This window comes from Meleagris gallopavo, chromosome 22 (genome assembly GCF_905368555.1).
Source record: "Meleagris gallopavo chromosome 22, MGAL_WU_HG_1.1, whole genome shotgun sequence".
Classification (NCBI taxonomy): Eukaryota; Metazoa; Chordata; class Aves; order Galliformes; family Phasianidae; genus Meleagris; species Meleagris gallopavo.
In genome coordinates, this window is record NC_139425.1 from 22,917 (window position 1) to 43,107 (window position 20,191).

Sequence of the window (20,191 nt, forward strand, 5' to 3'; positions counted from 1 at the left end):
ACTGTGAAGGGAGAACTGGCTACAACAGACATGGAGAAGGCTGTGGTATTCATGGAGTTTTTTGCCTCAGTCTTCACTGGCAGTCAGGATTCTCATGCCTCTCACATCCCTGAACCTCACATCTCTTAACTTCTTGGCGGGAACTGTGGGAGCAAAATCCCCCCCCACTGTAACAGCAGAGTAAGTCAAAGACCACCTCGTGAGACTGAATGTGTACAAGTCAATGGGGCAAGACGACATGCATTCCATGGCCCTAGGGGAGCTGGCTGATGTGGTTGCTAAGCCATTCTCCATCAAATGGTGGCTGGCAGGTGAAATCCCTGTTGACTGGAAAAAGGGGAACATCGCTCCCATTTTTAAGAAAGGGGAGAAAGTCCAGCTTCTCATTTCCCTATGCACCTCTTAATATTCTCAAGGCTGGGGCACTGAAGCAATTCCTACTCAGCTTTCCGGCTCACTGGGAGGAAACCTACCTTAGACATGGTGCATCAGCTCCCCCCATCTCTGTGTAGGCTTGATATCCAGTTGAGCTTTTCCAGGTATCTGCTCCTGCTCTTCTAAAATGATTCCTGAGGTTCTGTAGACTGCACTGTATGTTCTGCTCAGAGGGGGAATTGTATTGGGTTTATGTGGCAAGGTTTTGGTAGCAGGGGACTGCAAGGGTGGCCTCTGTGAGCAGAGCCCAGCAGCTGCCTCATCTCAGATCAGAACCAGCTCCTGACAGCTCCAAAAGGAACCTGGTGCTGGCCAGACCTGAGCCATGAGTAGTGCCGAGTGCCCCTGTGAGAGCAGATGTAAGAAGGGAAAAAAATGCTTCACAATAGCAGCTGGGAGCGAGGAGTGAGACATGAGAGGGAAGCAGCCCTACAGCCACCAAGGTCAGTGCAGAAGGAGTACAGAGCAGCAGCTCCCTGCAGCCCAGGAGAGGCACCACACGGAGCAGATCTGCTCTTGCAGCCATGGAGGAACCTGTGGTGCAGCAGTGGATGTGGACTGAAGAAGGTGCAGCCCACGGAGCCCCCCAGGAGCAGGGCCTGGGCCGGAGCTGCAGCCCGTGGGGACCTGCTCTGAAGTAGTCTGCCTTGGAAGTATGAACCCTGTGGTATGGACCCATATTGGGGCAGTTTTCAAAGGACCGCAGCTTGCACAGGGACCACACAGAATCAGTTCAGGAAGGATTGCATCTCACTGGAAGAGACTCCACACCAAAGCGGAGGAAGACTGACAGTGAACAGTTGGCAGAGATAAATGTACTGGACTGACCACAACCTCCTTTCCCAATCCCACTGTGCCATTCAGATAGAGGAGGGTATTTTTACTTCTCTTTTTAACTGTCATTGCTCCAGTTGTTATTAGCTCTGAGTACTGGGAGAGAGAGTGGTGCTCAGCTTCCTACCAGTGTTAAATCACTATAGGGGCATTATATGGTGCAGAGATCTTCCTTGACTTCAGTGAGACAGACCTGGAGTGCTAAGGCCTGAACAATGGGCCCTGAGCCAACGCTGGCCTCTAGGTGAACTTCTCAACAAAGCATTATATGACATTAGTATTTGATTATTAGCAAAATATGTAGCTTAGATAAACTGTCTCATTAGCAGGATGTACAACTTAGATAAAACATTATATGAATGTACTAATTTTTACTTGTTTAGAAGCATGATATCAAGGCCAAGTACACAAACTCCCTTGGTTCCTCCCTTGACCAGGCTTGGGGTGGAATCCAAAAGGAGAATGAAACCAGATGTTTCCACCCTTGAAGTTAGGTAAGCTTGTTTATTCAGCAGTATAAAAGCTGGACCCTCTTACAGCAATACTGGAGACCTCACCTATGGATGGACACGTCATGTAAGACCTCCCAGTTACCAGGAAAGACTCACCAAATCCTTGCGGTAACCAGGGCTCCTCAGCAATTGCAGAGCTGGATGATGGTAAAGTATTAGGGCCATTGCTCTCTGTTAATCATTATGACTTTTGCTGTATAGTAATGTCATTGCCTTATTTCTAGTCTATTGCTTATTTTTTGTATCATCTTGAACAGTAAAAACAAGTTTACTCTTTTGAACTTGATAAATGTTTTTGCATCTATTGGTAAAACCAGGCCCAAAATCAAAAGATTAATAAAATAGCTGTTTTAGTGGCACACACTAATCATAATAATAATAAAAAAAGAATATAAATGGTAAGTAAATTTTATTGAGCACCTTCCCACAGACAGGATTTGTGCAGCTTGTTGTAGGAAAATCCATTCAGCATCCACTGATAATGCAGGAAAGTGTGGTGCCCAGTCTCTGAAGGAGAGTAAGATTCACTTATTACTGTTTCTCTGTCTTAAAAAGAGCAATTTAATTACACTATTTTTTTTTGCTGAGGCTTTCTCACTGAGATCTGGAAGGAACCATGAGTCATTTATTCCCCCAGTCTGACTTGCAGAACATTCTCTTGTTTCGCAAGAGTTGGGAGAAGTCATTTCCCCATCAAGAATGCAGAGCAAAGAAATAGAAATGAAGAGCCTCAGGAGCAAATCAGGTTATCACAGGTGTCCAATCCTGGGAGAGTTGACTGGGACGTTCTGGTTCCAGTTTGACCTTCCCAGCCCTGCACTTCAGAAACACACTTTCCATGGAGCAGAAAGTGGCCTGTGACACTCTTGGCGGGACTCAAATGAAGCAATCTCTCTGCAAAAGAACAGGCTCAGTGTCTCCTGCCGGCATCTTCATTCGAGAAACCCTGCTTCAGTTGAAAGATACAAGAGAAGCATCGTGCTTCCTGCAACCTGTGTGCTAGCCTTCTGTGAGTGTCATTGGTTGTATGGACTACCAGTGGGGGTCACAATGCGCTCAGAGACTCCACAGAGGATTACACAACAATTTATCTTGCAGGTGTTTGGCTAATTGCACAGAGTAAGGCTACAAGTATTATGTGGTGGATGGATGGGGAATTTGGATGCATCTCTGAGCCCTAATCCATCTCCCGGGGCTCTTCCTTAGCCCCACAGAACAAAACCCATCCCTGTATAGAGATGGGGTATGGAACTGGCTTCAGGCTCATCACATGGCAGTGGAAAACTGGGCCTTACTTGTCCATTTGGCAACATCTCTGTCTCTGCAGGTGCCCCCAGTCTCCATCTTCCTGCTGCCTTGGGTGATCCCACTGGGAAACTCTACCACTGTCTTTTGCAGGTGTCTGTGCCATGGTGGGAACATAGTACTGTACAAGGATGCTGGAGAGGAGCTCTGCAGAGAGGGACCTGGGCGACCTGGTGGACGACAGGTTGGCCATGAGCCAGCAGTGTGCCCTCGTGGCCAAAAAGGCCAATGGCATTCTGGGGTGCATTAAGAAGAGCGTGTCCAGCAGGTCGAGGGAGGTGATCCTCCCCCTCTACTCTGCCCTGGTAAGGCCTCATCTGGAGTACTGTGTCCAGTTCTGAGCTCCCCAGTACCAAAAAGACAGGGATCTCTTGGAAAGAGTCCAGCGGAGGGCCACAAAGATGGTGAAGGGCCTGGAGCATCTCCCCTATGAAGAAAGGCTGAGTGAACTGGGTCTGTTTAGCCTTGAGAAAAGACGACTGAGAGGGGACCTGATCCAGGTTTATAAATGTCTGAGGTGTGGCGGCCATAGCAGTGAGGCCAGGCTCTTTTCAGTGGTGCGTGGAGACAGGACGAGGGGAAACGGCCATCAGCTGCAGCATAGGAAGTTTTGCACGAATGCGCGTAAGAACTTCTTCACGGTGAGGTGACGGAGCACTGGAACAGGCTGCCCAGGGAGGTTGTGGAGTCTCCTTCTCTGGAGATATTCAAGTCTCGCCTGGACGCCTACCTGTGCGACCTGGTGTAGGGAACCTGCTTTGGCAGTGGGGTTGGTCTCGATGATCTCTAGAGGTCCCTTCCAACCCCTACAATTCTGTGATTCTGTGATTCTGTGAAGGATGGTTACCAGTTCTGAACCCTGGAGCTACATGGTAGCACAGCTGAGTTCTCCATCTCTACGGCCACCCAAATGGACAGAAGTCAGCTGCCAATATGTGGATGGAGGCAATGGGACTGTGCTGACTCGCATGACACCATGGAGGTCAAAGTTGGAAGGTGAGGGATGTGATGTGGTTGTGCCAAGACCCTTCAAGTTGGGCGGCTGGGGCACAAACAGCCACTTCCCCATCCACATGACGGGCAAGATTTTTCCCCTTTTTCCTGGCTTGGAGTGGTAGAGATGACCATCACCTCTGCCTGAGACAGGTGGTAGAGTTATGGAAACCCAGTGGCTCCTGCAAAACTTCTCATGTCCTCTCCTCTCCCCACACAGTTCTGTCTTCCCAAGCCTGTTCTTTCTATCCTGCCCGGTCATGAGGTCGCTGCAGGAGCTGACATTATGCTCCACTGCACCATCAAATGCTCCAAAGCTGTTTCCTATCCCTGGAGGGCCAGGCAACTGCCCTCAAAATTTCAGTGGAATACACAGATTTCTACCTCTCCTGGGTGGATCACAACAAGGGGGGCTGCTAAAGCTGCCAGTGCTACACCGAGGGAACTCCAATCAACTAGTCTGGAGTCAGCAATACACTGGAACTGGTAGTGAAAAGTGAGAGAACCCCTCTTCAGCCACATCCCATGGAACTAGAAACAAGGAGGTAGAGGAACAAAGCGGGTGTAACGGGCATAAGTAGAAGATTACAGCTTCCTTCAGATGCATTTGAGTCTTGTCAGCTCCTCTGAGTCGCTATAGGTAATCTATAATCTTTCTGGCACACTGTTTGCATGGTGGATGTAGGGAAAGCATTCAGTGCTGAGGTGGAGGGGCTGCCTGCTCTCATTCAGTTCTGAGAGTTGCTACCTGTGCCCAGAGTCACTGCTCTCTTGCCCCTCCAGCTCTGTGTCTTGTCAGGAAGGTGCCATTCTGGGGACATCAGCCACAGTCCACTGCATGTGTCAGTGCCATCAGACAGTCATGTTGCTATACAAGTCTAGGAATGTCAGCATCCAGCAGAGAGCCTGGCCAGTCAAGGGCATGGCAACGTTCACCATCACTCAGGTAGCCTGAGAAGATGGGGAAGCCTATGCCTGCCACTACATGGAATGGATCGGACCCCAGCAGCCTTTCACAACTCAGCCCCTTTGCTGAGCTTCTGGTGAGAGCATGAAATACAGCTGTGACCCCATGCTGGGTTTGGGGACCTGCAGGTACACCAAGGGCTGTCCTCAGTCCCTGAGTTGCTGGAAAAACTTGGACTTTGGGCTGGGGGCTTCCCCCAATAACATGGAGAGGATGTTCTGCCCCAGAGCAGCTTGGGATGAGAATGAGAAAGTGGTTGCAGATGTACTGTCCCTTTCCGAGTGCCTCACTTGTCCCCTCCTGACAGATCACAAACTGGTCAGGTCCAGCCTGTCCCTGAAGCCTCTAGGCTGTGTCCAGCTGGGGACCAATGTAACACTGTGGTGCACCAGTGGAGTCCAGAGAGCCCAGTATTACTTCTGGAAGATCTGGGAGATTGTTATCTAGAAGATCTGGGAGGGTTTATAGAGCAAGAAAGCAACGTGGCCACCTTTGTACTACCCCATGTGATGGGACACAATGGTGGGACCTACGCCTGCAGCTACTGTCCCTGGTCACAGCGGTACATCTCATCACAGTCCAGCAGCAGCGTCTGGCTGACAGTTGTAGGTGAGATCCAGCTCTATGTTCCCATTAACCTCTTCATCCTCAGTGCCAGGACGCACTGGGTTGGGTGACAGATCAGAGACTGTGGGTAGGGGCATTTCCCCAGGAGCAGGGATGTGGGAAGTGGGGGCAGACAGAAGCCCTTAGGGGTCCTCTTTGTTCCCTGTAAACCTATTCCTCTTTAGCCCAGGACTCCCCAGCATGCTCCTTTATCCACAAGTCTGCTTGCCCTGGGAGCCCCTTGTGTCTCCCCTTTGTCCCCTTGGGTAACCTGTTGCACCCTTTGCTCTGGGAACTCTCTGGACCCCCCGGTTCCTCCTAGAGGTCCCCAATTTTCCCCTGGAATTCCAGTGACTGTCCTTTCCATCCCTGTAATTATACGTGGAGCAACATGGTGCACCTAGCCCTTGGGGTGGAGGTCACGATCCTGCTGGGGCTGATGGTAGCTGAGGCTGTGAACAGCCAAAGGAACACACCAGGACAGCTGCCACTGGAATGAGACACAGCTCCCAGATGGGAGGTCGTGCTGCCACAGCCACCTAGATTGAAGGGCTCAGTCAGTACGTGCCCAGCACACAGAGCTCCCTGTAACAGGCATCCTCCCACCTGAGACCAGTAATGGGATATTTCTCCTTAAGTCCTTTATGATGAAATAAACCATCCCTTCCTTTTCCTGCTGCCTCCAGCAGTCACCTTTGTGGGATGGGGCAAGGTTCAGGGTGGACTTTGAGCTCTGATTGGCCTGGGGACCCAATGGCAGGGAGTGGGCTCCTGGGACAGGCTCCCACAGCAGTGCTCTGTGTCTTCATTTCCCCCTGTTCAGAGGAGGGAGGGCACCCCCCGCCCCTACTGTGAGCGGTTTGGGTCTGAGCCTGGGAGAGGGAGTGGGGCTGAATAAGTAATCTCCAGTTGCGCTGACTTCCATTGCTCACATCCATTTATTATTTTAAAACACTGACAGAACACATCACACCATGATCTATATATATAAATTTATTTTATGTAGATATAAATTTATATATATAAAACCTTTAAACTTCCATATAGTCGGGACACAAATTTCAGAAAAGCTTCACTGGCTACAACAAAAATATTTTTGTTATGAAAACACAAAGGGGATGTGCAAATATAAAAAAAATATATATATAATAAAAATAAAAAATAAAAACAAGTGCAAAATGAATGAAAGTGCAAAAAGTCTTTGTTGTCATATCACGCTCCTCCCACATATTCCCCCTTTTTCTGCCCCCAAGTAGGAAGAGATGGGTTGCAGGGATGGAGCTAGGCTGTAGCCCTCAGTTATTTTCCTCTCCTATGAATCAAGCAGTCCCTTCCCAACAGGTTAAGGAGTGAGGAGGAACAGAAGAGTAGTAGTCGAGCCACATTTATCTCATGGCTCCCTCTTCTCCAGCTCCTTTCATTGCACTTGAGTCCCCAGATTTGCCTCTGCAGGAGGCAGATATCCTAAGCCGTAAACCCTCCCAGTGAACTTGTTCTTCCATAGGGCAGACATAGTCACCCTCCTCACTGAGCTTCAGGTTGGCTGCTCTCAAAGAAACAGAGACCTCAGCCTCACGCCATCACAATGCTGCTTGTTACCATAAAGGAGAAGCACCTTCTCAAGAGGCTCCAATTGTGCCCATGTATACAGAGTCACCAGTGGACTAGTCACCCCAGAAGATGCCAAAGTGTGTGGTGGAACAACTCATATGGCTAAAGCAGAAAACATGGATGATGGCTCTGGGGAGAGAAGGGGGAAAACGAAACTTTACTGAAAAATACATTTGACTTTAAAACCCTTCACTACCTTAGAAACTTTGGCTGTGGTCACACATCTCAGGAAGACCACAGAGAACCCGTGGGCACAGTGCAGCCCATGTCCATTCCAGCTTCTCAGAGACATGGCACTGAATATCCCTGCAAGGAGTTTAGTCTGGTGATAAGGAAAAGAAACTTTGGTCCTTCTGCCTTCATCCTGAGGCTCCCTGAAAGGGGGCTCCCATACAGTGCTCTGTGGAGACATTATGCTAAATTTAGAGGTGCAGGCAAACTTTCTTCTTCCTGGATTCCCTCCTGGGACCAGTGACAACTTCTGATAATGAAGAATCCATTGCTGGAGACCCTGGGCCACCTCCATGGCCTGAGACCACCACAATTAAACGGTGTCACACCAACAGTGTAGGACGTCGTTCTGTGATTTTTCCACACTAGTACCCACAAAAACCTATCCACACACACCCACACCCACACTCACAATGCTTTGGGCTTGATTTCCAATTCTAGAGGAATCAAAAAAAAGCTTATAAGCTTTAACAGCAAATAGCCCTTAACAATCTGCAGACCCTGTGAGTCTCTCACATAAACCAGTGCACAAGATTTGTACCCAGAGGGCTGAGAGGAGTCAGCCTAGGAGGCCCATGGACAGAAGACAGCAGGAGACTCAAGACAGCAGACAAGTGAGTGATAGAGACCATCACTCCACACGTTACCTTTCCAGTGGCACTGGTTTTCCTGGCAGCTGCTTCCAGAGTACCAGCCCAGCAGGGACCTAGGATCAAGCTGTGCCACCAGATCTTATAGGGAGGTCAAAAGAACCCAGGAGAGGATTACCCCATAGGCACAGCTTCCTGCTGATGCCAAAGGCTGGCACAGTCTGGAGCACACACGTCTGCCTGTTTTGCTGTTGCCCAGGCAGAGTACAGCTTGATTACACCCAACAGCAGAGTAGTTCTTCAGCAGGTATCTTCTGAACTCACCAGCACCTCTGTTCTGCAGAGCAGCCCTGTGTTAAACAAGGCTGTCCATCATTCACACTGCTTTCAGATCTGACATTCCTCTCCTAGCACCCAGGATCAACGCTTAGTCACTTCCCCATGTGAAGGAGCGACTTAGCCTAAGTTAGTAGATGAGAACAGGATTCTTTCCTAAGTTGCTTCCCTATAAGCTTAATAACCAAGTGCTGCACATGGGTAACAAGAGCCAAACAGGAGCCATTCCATCCCAGACCACACCTGAAAATGTCTCAATGTGGTCTGTATGAAGACTCTCACAGCTGAAGGTCCCAGGACTGCTCTTCCTCCTTCCCAACACACAGTGGCCCAGGAAAACTCTCTAATAGCTGAAGAGACCAATTTATTTTGGGACCTTTACTGCAAATCAAGAGTGATTCGAGGAGTCACTGTGGGACACAGGTGTCCCCTACCACTCACACCCTCTCTCCACAGCAGACCATGGTGCAGTTCTTGAAAAGATGACAGAGCTGTCTACTCAAACCCAAGCACTGACAAAATAAATAAATACATTGACTAACTGCATTAAGAGCCGGCAGCAGACATTGCAACAGCAGGTCAAATGCAACCTCAAATATTCAGTAACAAAGAGTCAAAATGCTACATTTCCATGGGAAGCCTAGAACACATTGACTCAGGTGTGATTGTGGTTCCCAAGGCAGTTCTGCCCCACACACTGCTGGTGCACTTGCTAAGACACCTCATCTCTTTGGACACTGGGGAAGGGGGAAAAAATATTTTGCTACTGGTGTGTCATTCTTGGGAATGGGAAAGAAAGTGAGTGTGGGACTTAAGGGGTCACATCACTGCAGACTATGGAGAGCCCTTGGGGTATGTGGCTGCCCTGCAGCACAGCACTGCCACTCTGCTGCTCCAACAACACCTGCAGCAGCTGTACACATAAGGATGGCAGACCACAGTAAGTGCCATGTGAGTGCTTCAGGGCCTCATCCCGAGGAGCAGGGGACACATGGAATATCTGAAGAGAGGATCTTCTTCCAGAACACTGCTCTGTTACAGGGGAGAGTGCTACATGAGCATTTCCAAAGTGCATGCGTCCTTGCTGGAAAAATCATATATTAGTAAAAATATAGGAGGGGAAAAAAATAATAAAAAAAACAACTTCCTTTTGGTTTTGAAGGGAAGAAATCCAGGAACAGCAAGGGATCCTGCTCTTCATACAGGAACACCCAGGGACCACACAAAGGCAAAATGGGGAAGAAGGCAGCTTGGCTGGACTATTAAGCAGGACTATTAGTCTTAAGACTTAAGACTATTGGGCTAAGAATGCCTTTGGAACCAAGCCCTCATTCTGCCTGCGGATATTTTTTGCCCTTTGCAGCTGCCTCAGCTCTAGAAAGGGCTTTGCTCCTAACACATGGACCAAAGTAGGTTTGACTCTCCCTTGCAAAGGATTTTTTTAACTGCTGAAAGGGGAACAATTTAACCAACCACTCTTTCCCCACAGACATGCTGGCAAAGACAGCTTCTAGAAGAGGAAATGGAGCTTGTTCTACAGTCACCCAGCCCTAGCTCCACCAGGCTTCTCTGTAAAGAACAAAACACAGACAGTCATAGGCAGAGCTGCAGCCAGGACACAGTTTGCCAGAAAGAGCAAGAGACGAGGCTACTGCTTCTCAGCACAGTGAGGGGCAAAGCAAAGTTATCATCTAGCCTTGAATCACAAGAACAAAAGACAAAAAAACAAAGTGAGCAGAAGCTCCTTTAGAGCACCTAATCCCCCAGAGAGAAACACAACAAGAGAAAAAAAAGAACAAAAATCTCTCCCAGTTGTTGAGCAAAGACCAGCCTTCAAGCATGTATGCAGTCAGTCAGTCCTTTCCCTTACCTCAATGGCTTAAGCTGAACAGTCAGCCTCCAGCTGTTACAACCTCTGCACTGCTCCCCCATCCTTGATCACACCCCATATGGGTGCAGTCACAGAGGGGTATCGGGGCAGCTTTTGTACTAAGGCAGTTCCACATCCACCCCGTCTCTGCAGCTTGTGGTCAGCCCATGCCCAGCACTGGAGCAGAAAGGTGGCATGGAGAAAGAATGAGGGAGGGGACAGGAAACAGACTGTAGGAGATGCTGCAGGACACAACAAGCTGAGGGCACTCAGGGGGTCTCTGTCCTGGCCAGGCAGTTTGGCAGCACCAGTGCTGAAGGAAGGTCCCAGTGGGGCCAAGAAAAGTCACTTTAAGGTGTCATCAGCATTCTTGAACATGAGGATGGCATTGTAGATCTTGAGAGCCGGGCCCAGCTTAACGCTCATAATCTTGACGATGTCAGCCTGAGTCAGCAAGAGGAATGCTTCGCCATCAATCATCTGCAGAGGAGAGCAGGGACTTAAGGCATTCACCGACAAACCAGGCTGTGATGTCCTACAGACAGACAGTGCAGGCACTCTGGAGATGTGAACAACCATACTCACTTCTGGCAGCCGGCCACAGCCTCCCCCCTGCTCATACGGAGCGTGGCAAGAGCCACCCACAGTGCTCCTATGCTGCCCCGGATAGATAAGCCAGATCTGGGTCAGGGTCAGTGCAAGGATGCAGATAAACCCATCCAGGGGCTGGTCCAGGAACTCACACTGCAGCTGGCCTGGGCTTCTGTGCCAGAGTGCAGTGGGCACTTCACAGCTAGCAGGCAAGTCGCTCTGGGCAAACACCAGGCTGATTCTTGCTAGACCCCAGCATGCACAGAGGCTTCCCCCACTTTGACTTTGCCTGAGTACCCTTAGAGCACAGTGGCCATTTTGTTTGAAGCTGACATACGCTGTACTGAGTGTGCCCAGGATCAGCCTGCCTGGGGCGAAATGCACATGCTAGAAATCAGTTTCTATGTATGTCTGTCCACAGTGAGATCTAAAAATGATGAACCTCCTTAATGGACAGTAGTGTCATAAAACTGACATGTTGGTAAGAGGATACAGGAAGGGAAGGATGGATGTATGAGGGTTTAGGAGTTTCACTCAGGAGGCAGTGATGCCACTGAATGGACAGTTGGCTGAATATGAGCCAGCAGTGTGCCCAGGTGGCCAAGAAGGCCAATGGCATCCTGGTTTGGATCAGGAATAGAGTGATGAGCAGGACTAAGAAAATCATCCTGCCCCTATTCTCAGCACTGGTGGGGCCTCACCTTGAGTGCTGTGTTCAGTTTTGGGCAGCTCCATACAGAAAGGACATGGAGGTGCTGGAGCAGGTCCAAAGAAGGGCAGCAAGGCTGGGGAAGGGCTTGGAGAATATGGCCTATGAGGAGAGACTGAAGGAACTGGGGCTGTTCAGTCTGGGGAAGAGGAGGCTGAGGGGAGACCTTACTGGTCTCTTCAAATACCTGAAGGGTGATTACAGTGAGAGCAGGATTGGTCTCTTCTCACACGTGACAGGACGAGGGGAAATGGCCTCACATTGCACCAGGGGAGGCTTAGGCTGGATATCAGGAAACACTTCTTTACAGAAAGGGTTGTTAAGCACTGGAATAGGCTGCCCAGGGAGGTGGCTGAGTCCTGGTGATTCCTGGATGTGTTTAAAAACCGTTTGGATGTGGTGCTCAGGGACATGATTTAGTGGAGGGTTGCTACAGTTAGGGTAGTATGGCTAGGTTGTGGTTGGACTTGATGATCTTTAAGATCTTTTCCAACCTGAGAATTGCTATGATTCTATGAAGTTGCAGCACCATCCTCCTGCTCCCCAGTCTCAGCCTCCTCAGAGGGACCCTTCTTCACTCATGCCAGGGGAAGAGGGAAGCACAACATGATATGGACAGAATCCAGAATCTCCCTCATGCCACTGTCTGCAAAGGCTGACAGTTGCACACTGGAATGCCATGCAGCTGCCGCCCCCAGGGTGGGAATCACTGCAAGGTGGTGGATGTGCTCTAGGCATTCAGCAGCAAAGCCACTGAAGGAAGGCCAATGGCCAATTCCTTCATCCTCTGTTGGCAAACAGCTGCTTTGGGCTACCTGCATTCATCCTCCAGCCCTTCTCACCTCATCTTTGAAGAGCTTGGCTTGGTCCTCACAACCCGTCAGAGTTTGAACAAAGCTAAAGACCTTGGAATAAACAGAAAGAAATGTCAAGATGGAAGCAATGTTTCTGTCTGAAGACACCCCACGAGATCACATCCTCATTTCTACAGCTTTATGGCTCCTTTAAGTTAACACATGCCTGGTAGGGCAAAGTGCTGCAGTTGCAGCATTCTCCTATGCCACTCCTGACCAGGGTGTAAGCTGGAACAATTCTTGCCTCAAAGCTTGCTTAGTGGCACCCATCCAAGACATAGCCTGCTCAACAAACAGCATAGGTGCTGGTCCTTTCCAGCCCCAGAGCAGCAAATGCTACAATAGCTTTATCTCCAATAAGCCAGCTCCAGCCCAACAAGGGACTGGGGCAGAAGTGGTGCATACAGAGGACATCAGGCAGAGCTGGGTGCTGGGGCTGCCAGTCCAGTGTCAGAGGTCCAGCTACCCAACCTTCAAGAGAGGCCATTACCGATACGAAAGAAAGTAAATGAAAGTGATGAGTATGAATCAGAGGTAAATATTTCATCACAGAGAAAGAGGGAAGCGATTCCCTACCTGCAGAGTCTATGGGAGTTTTTTTTGCTTGTTTGTTGTTTTGTTCTTTATTTAGAAAAGAGAAAACTAATTTGGAAAACTAGTATGCTAAATGAAGACTGTTGTCCTTCACCTGCCTGCCCTGTTAGCATCACGTTCAAGCCAAGGAAGAATCTGGTAGTTCTACACATTCTTCCCAAGCCACTGCCACCAGGGCATGTGACTGACAGCTGTTCACACCGTGCTCTCCAGGTTTATCCAGTGGGACACCTCATTAGGCCAGGGAAAAGGCTACTGTTCTGTGCCAGGGACATGTACCATGGTGCTGCACAGCCAGCTGAAGTCCTCCCAGGCTTGCCAGTGGGTTAGGAACCAGCACACACTCCAAAACTGCCTTACCTCATCAATTGTCCACTTGGCTACTGTGGTTGCTGTGATGCCAGCCACTCCTGGTAGGAGTTTGCAGTGCTGCTCCCAACACAGTGATAGAGAGCGGTCAGGATGGGCAGACAGGGCAGACATGAAGAGTGACTGGTGCATATTGTCTGAAGAAATAGCTGCCAATAAAAATGCAAAGTGTGATACAAAGAAGGGGCATGAGAACATCCTGTCCCATTCTACAAGCCTTGGAGAAGACTCTGTTGAGGAAAGGATCTGGGGCTGGGAGCAGATGCTCTTGTGGGGTTACATTATCAAGAGCTGGTGGCTGTCCTTTGAATTAACAGGATATATTGCATCAAAGGCATTCAGTACAGTGGCACTGGGGATGGTGGGGGTAGTTTAGAGACCAGGCTGACTTTGCCTTGTTCTCTTCAGTCCTTCATGCTGAGATAAACTTCAAATCAAATTTCACACCAGAAATCCCTTATCATTCGACTCCTTTTAGGTTTATAACAAAACTTTAAGCCTTAGTCTCTGCACTGATGAGCCAATGATGGCTTCCAATAAGAGATTTTCATTCAGCTCCAGTGATGAGCTAAACACTAAGCCAGCCTATGGTAAAATCAGTACTGGCTGGAGAAAATGCCTTACCACTCTACAGCCACTTATGTCCCATGCCAATCATCAGAGCTAAATGCCAAGAAAATGTTTAACAACAGGTTCTGTTCTGCAGGAGTAATGTGGCACCTCACACTGAGGATTTGGGGTATAGCACCGATAGGATGAAGGCACAGCACCCCAAGCTGAAGACAAAGGGCCTGGAAAAATGTGCAGCGAGAGACAGTCCCGATTCCTTGCCCTAAAGCACTCAAAGATTCACAGATACAAATCAAGAGAAGTGATGAGGGACCTAGCAGAGCTCTGATAAGAGTCACAGGCATCCCTTGTTAGATGGCTCGTTTTGACATCCTGAGGTCTACACAGCCCTCTGCCTGGTGCTGACCTGTGCAAGGACTAACAGAGCAACCCAAGGAAAGACATACTTCTGCCAGCCACCACCCAGCTCCTCAAGTCTAACCCAGTTCTGCAATGACACCATGGCAGAGGAGAGCACTTACTCTGGAAGTCTTCCTGCTGGATCTTCCGGTACTTTGGAGGTCGCCCTCTAAAGATAAAGGAAAACTGATTTCACCTATGTTGAAACTGGCCTAAGGGCCCTTCGCCACACTGCACAGAGCAATGCCTTGACAGTAGGAGCAAGGATTACCTCTCAGACCCTGACAAAAAGGGTTGACAGCCGAAGAAACATAATGTGAATAAAAAAAAACAAGAGAGGTGTCAAAGGACACTCAATAGAGCTGCAATAACAAATGCCAGCTGTCAGCAAACATGCTCCCCTGCAGGCAAGGAGTCTCTCCAACTCAACCATCCATCCTACAGATGTCATGTATAGCCGAGTGGCCCCACACTGCTGTGTGGGGGTCGCCAGGCTTGCCCCTACCTCCCATGGTGCCGAGATTTCTTCCGCTGAGGGAAGCCGATCAGGTTCCTCTTCCGAGTTGAGGCCTCAGTGTCAGACAAGTCTGCCTTAAGCCTGCCCTGGTTCTTCTCTGCCAGTGGGCACCCTGAGAGGCAGTAGTGTGCTGTGAATCTTCCTGTCACATGTCCTGATCCATCACAACCTGGCGTGGGGCACTTCCTAAAGAACAGAGGACAGGTGAGAGTTGAACAAAGCATAACGCAAGAGTGAAACTGGCTTGGGACCACTGTCTGACCCCAACTGCTGGAAGCCATAGCCTTGGCCAAGCAAAGTGTAGTAAAGACTTGCTGAGCACATTCCCTGGGGCCATCGTGCCAGCTGTGTGGGCTCATAGATAGGGCAAGTCCAGTCCCTCCAGGTAGGAACACCTGTCCTGTCTCGTCCACTGGCACCACAGCCACCCTGTGCAAGTCAGCAGAATGCTGATCAAGCAGGTCAGTGGGGTTCGTAGGAGTGCTTCCTCACAGGCATCCAGATTAGCCTCAAAGTAGTATAAAGCACGTGCCATGACTGTGCCCAGCGATAAACCCCTGGGAACCAGACTTGCCTCCCTCATTCTCAAGTATTCTCTGCTATATTCGCTCCTCTGCTCTGATGACAGCCTGTCATGCTGTCATCACACTAGCACTGGCTTCTCCTGAAAAGGATCATGCAAACAACTGACAAAGCCTTGAGGGATATATCCCTTCTCAGTACTTCCCAGCTTACAACCTCACAGTGAAAGGAAGGGGTGGGAGGAATATCATTCTCAAAGCATCATCTACAACTACATAAAGGCCATCCTCTACAAGGCTTATAGGAGCCCTTGCAGATGAACTTGCAGAGCATCCTCAGGAGCTCTGGGGACACAGGACAGGTACAGAAAGGAAAGCATCAGCTCATCAGTAGTTAAGCTGGCAGCAGGCTCCAGGGACAGAGCCAGGCACAGGGTGGGTGCAAGGAAGGACTGGTTGCTGACAGGCGCAGAGGAAGGCCCTGGCACATAGCTGGCAGGGAAGCTCTGCCCCTCTGAGCTGAGGAGCTCACCTGTGGTGAAAGCTGTACTTGGAGCTCTTGGTATGAGGGATGTTCTTGCAGCCCAGGGTTGGGCAGCCTGAGTGAGCAGAGGAAGCTGGTTCCTTTGGCCCTAGACCAGAAGAACAGGGGACAGACTGTCATAGACACAGCACCAGACACCCCAGCACGCACCAAACCAGAGTATTTTCCTCGTAGAAGCCCTTCCTCCCTGCCCACCCTTGACCAGCACAATGGATGCCAGTGGACAGGTGATGGTGACTGTGGGGATCTGACACATTTGGGCCCTGGTATGAGAACTTACTAAGAGGAGGCTGCAGTGGATGACCAGTTTTTGAGCACCAGCCTATGGGATGTATGTCTGGATGATCTGCATCAATCCAGAAATCATATACATGGCTCCAGCCGTCAAAGTGGATCTGGGGAAAGAAGTAGAGAGGTCACCCTTTAAACCTCAGTATATCTCCAGGAGTAGCTCTGAAGTCTTCCAAGCTGATAGCATGCAACAGAGCAGGGATGAACTGCAACACAAGATTTTGCTCCTCTCCTGGATCCAGGCACTGGGACTTGCCATCTGCCATCTTATGCACTGTGTGCTTTCACAGACCTCTATATACTTTGCCATTGCAAATGGCAGTGAATTAGGAAAGGTAAGAGAAGCCAGCACAGTGCCTGGAGCTAGGCTCAGCACCAAGACTTCAGAACCCACTTTTATCCTGTGATCTTCCACATCCTCCACACTGGCCACTCGGATGAGGGAAGGAGTCCTCCTGTCCACTGCCTCAAGCTTCATGTTGACCAGGAAGCCATGGGGTGGGCGCTGGGACAAGGAAAAGTATAGGTCAGCAGGGAGTAGGGCCATGCTCAGGATCCTGTCACCCCCAGACTGCTTTGCTTTCCCAGAAACATACGTATTCCCAACGCTCCTACCTCCTGTCCTGTCCAGATAAAAGCCACTGCTGCTAATACTGGCTACCAGGAGAGTGTGAATAGATCTCCCAGATTTGAACTGTGTTTTTAACAAGATGGAAAAGCTATGCCCAAAGGAAGAAAGCCTTCAAGAGTCATTTAGGGATTCTATAGCACAGCTGCACTTGGCTGGACATAGCTGTTGTTGAAACAAGTGGAGATAGCTATATAGCAAACTTAAATGATTTTCCATCACACAGCTTCTGTCTAGCAGAGGTGACGGCCATTCTTCTGATTTTTTCCCATTTTGAACTATTTGCCTAGGACAGCCTTCACTTCTGAACCTTGAGCATAGATCTGAATCCCGGGCTTGTGGTAAGAAGATGCATAACATCTCTTTACTCTTCATAAATGTGAAGACCTGACAATAGAGAAAACTTGAATTCCTGCCCATGTATAATGGAGAAGATGATGTGGCACTCACCACTTTAAAGGCCCAAGCTGGGACAGCAGATGCTCCCGTTTCTTTTAAGTACTTTTCCCAGATGAAATTATCAGGGTCAGGATAATCTAGAAGGGAAAGATGCAGAAGGTGAGATACACAACAGCAGGAAGATGGCAAGTAACCCAGAGGCCTTGAAAGACCAACCATGCCTGTGCCACGTATATGGAAATCTAGGAGACATTGAGATGTGCTACTATTTTGTCCTGGACCATGAAACCCAGGGTGCAGGGAAGCAGGAACATTTGGGCCTGCACAAATAGCTTGGGTCTTCCTGACCTTTCCACTTGGTCTGATACAAACATCATGCTGGACCTGAACACACATGTACAAGAGACTCTTGTACATGCCACCTCCTTGGCCACAACCTTGCTGAAGGAAACTGCCTGGGCCTGCAGGCAAGCACAGGCCATGGGGTTTGATTCCCTAGGCATCCCATCCCATCCCAGAAAGCTGTCTCTGAGGTGATGTGACACTGAAGGCTGTGCTCCCCAGCTATCAACTCACCTTGAGGAGGTGTGAGGGGTTTGCCATGCTCCTGACACCATCCGACTGGGTGAATGTATGGACTGCTGGGGTCACACCTAGAAAATACATCTAAACCATTATACAGGACTGAGACACCTGTCTCACCCCTGCTAGACTGTGCAGGCTGCCAGGGCCTGGGATAGGCCAGCAAGTGGGACAGTCTAGATCTACACCACCAGCAAAAGCCCCTGCAGAAACAAAGGCTTTCTACAGCACCTTTGGCCCTGAGTGACCAAGGGGACTCCAGGCCCTACCAGGGCAAGGGCTAGAGTAGGGTACTCCATCTCACAAGAGCAGGCCATGAATGCGAGTTGGATGAAGTGCTGTGTCAGAGCTGCCCAGGGAAAAGCAACCCTGTAGGGGGGGGTACATGCCATGTCTTTCAGAGTTCACAGCAGTCAAATCTGGGCAAACAGCAGGGCTCACACCCTGGTCACAGCTCCTAGTACATCACAGAATACTTGAGGTCTGCCTTGGATCAGAGCACGAAGTACTTATTTTGTGTACCCAACACCAGCAAGGAGCAGCCACCGACAGAAATTGCTGCAGCCCCACAGTTCCTTGGGATGCAAAATAAGAGGGTATCAGTAAGAAAGCAGAACTCTATTTATGCTACTTGGCTTAAATTAGCCTCAACTGGGACACCTCCATACTCACACCCACAGAGGCAAACAATGCCTCACGTGCAGGACCAGGAACTCTTTTTAAGAGTAGGTATCCAGCCTCTGCCTCAGCTGCATTGCAGAAAACCCTCCCTGACACCCAAGTGAGTATCAGGGCCAGCCTATGGTTTGTGATCAGACCTGCCTTAGCCCCATGTTACCTAAAAGGCCACAGCAACATCCCAGAAAATGACAATGAACAGGTAAAGGTTTGCACCCCAGCAAAGGTAGGTGACCCTCTTCTTCAGTCTCATAATGGTCTCAAGTTGCACCAAGAGAGGTTTAGATTGAATGTTAGGAATCATTTCTTCATGGAGAGGATGGCCAAGTACTGGAACAGTCTATCCAAGGAACTGTTGGAGTCTCTACCTCTGGACATGGTTTAGTGATAGGACTAGGTAGATCAGATGATAGTTAGACTTCAAGATCCTGAATGTCTTTTCTAATCTACATGATTCTATGATTGTTACTGGGTCGGTCTATGAGCATTACAGGGTCAGATTGTTGCTTGATCTGCAGCAGCATGCTTGTGGTATTGTCCTGTTTTCTAAAGCACCTCATCACTCTTGCTGAAGCAGCAGCAAGGTGCTACTGAGAGCTGGCACTGGGAACCTAGAAGCCTCTGTGCACTTACCAGTAGTCATAAGTATCATCCCAGTTGTCAAAGTGCACCAAAAAGCGATCGTCCACCACATCAGTCACTGTGGCAACACAGATCAGGGAAGGATTCATGCGGTCCACAGCCTCAAGCTTCATGCCCACCTCGAAGCCTGGAGGAGCCTCATGCTGGGAGGAGAAAGGAGCAAGTTTCTTTCACAGCCTCAGTCCCAGCACCGTTCTTACCACTTCCCTTGCCTGTAAGAGAGCAGCTGCCTAAAACAAGACCCTCTCAGGCCTGCAGAGGCAGGCCTAGGGCCACTTACGGTCAGAAGGGCCTGTGTATGTAAGAGAACAAGCAGAGGGTAATTAAATCACCCTGGCCATACAAAAAGAAAGAAAAAAGTCTTCAGACCCTCAAGATCTTCTATAAGGAGAGAAAACGTGCCTCCAACTTATACTGATTTCAGCCTAGTCATGTTCCTACTGTATTAGCTACTAGGTTTGGTAGAAAGAGCTGGGTCAGTGCCCTGCATCCTACCTTGCCTTACTTTCTGGATCCCAAATCTGCAAAACACCGTGTCACACATTCTAATGGAATTGTTGTAGCAAATCACATCCCCACCTCGGCAGGGAATCCATCCATTCATGGACTTAGCCACAGTAAATAACTTAAAGAGACTGATTTATCAGTAGGCTTAGTTTCCTCTGCAGCTGAAAAGAAACCACCAGCATTTTTCTTTCCACTATATGCTCACTTCCTTTACCCAAGCTGCCATATGAAAAACAAAGGCAGAGACAGAGATAACGAAGACAGAAAACAGATAATGATAAAGAACATGAATAGTTTGTTTGGTTTTCTTTGGCAAAATATTTGTTGAGAGTATTTCTCCCCAGTCAGTACCTTTGGAACAGATGTTAACAGTCCATGAGATGGACCCAGATGACAAAGCAAATCAGCCCAGCTCCAATTTTGGGCACAGCAAGCCTGTGCCCAAGGTAAGGATCTTCAGCAGCTAAGCACATGACATCTTGACAAGCAACGCAAGCAATGCATTC

General features: G+C 49.2%; 1 protein-coding gene and 1 pseudogene across 5 annotated transcripts in view; one reads left to right on the forward strand and one right to left on the reverse strand.

Annotated features, from left to right (window-relative positions):
- The first annotated feature begins 2,661 nt into the window (after positions 1-2,661).
- On the forward strand, positions 2,662-6,151 carry LOC104913974 (immunoglobulin superfamily member 1-like; annotated as a pseudogene).
- Positions 6,152-6,571: 420 nt separating this feature from the next.
- Positions 6,572-20,191, reverse strand: part of L3MBTL1 (L3MBTL histone methyl-lysine binding protein 1) — a 37,719-nt gene continuing 24,099 nt past the window's right edge. For 4 of the 5 annotated variants that reach the window (XM_085241383.1, XM_085241382.1, XM_085241384.1 and 1 more), the window contains exons 13-23: positions 19,170-19,321; positions 17,853-17,929; positions 17,328-17,413; positions 16,644-16,754; positions 16,239-16,353; positions 15,947-16,046; positions 14,882-15,079; positions 14,499-14,545; positions 13,399-13,556; positions 12,433-12,495; positions 6,572-10,770 (exon numbers count right to left, since the gene is read on the reverse strand). In XM_085241383.1, coding sequence (XP_085097509.1) covers positions 10,636-10,770; positions 12,433-12,495; positions 13,399-13,556; positions 14,499-14,545; positions 14,882-15,079; positions 15,947-16,046; positions 16,239-16,353; positions 16,644-16,754; positions 17,328-17,413; positions 17,853-17,929; positions 19,170-19,321 — 1,242 coding nt within the window. In that variant the 3' untranslated portion in view covers positions 6,572-10,635. The remainder of the gene's footprint in view (positions 10,771-12,432; positions 12,496-13,398; positions 13,557-14,498; positions 14,546-14,881; positions 15,080-15,946; positions 16,047-16,238; positions 16,354-16,643; positions 16,755-17,327; positions 17,414-17,852; positions 17,930-19,169; positions 19,322-20,191) is intronic. The other variant, XR_014887704.1, reaches the window with a different exon arrangement.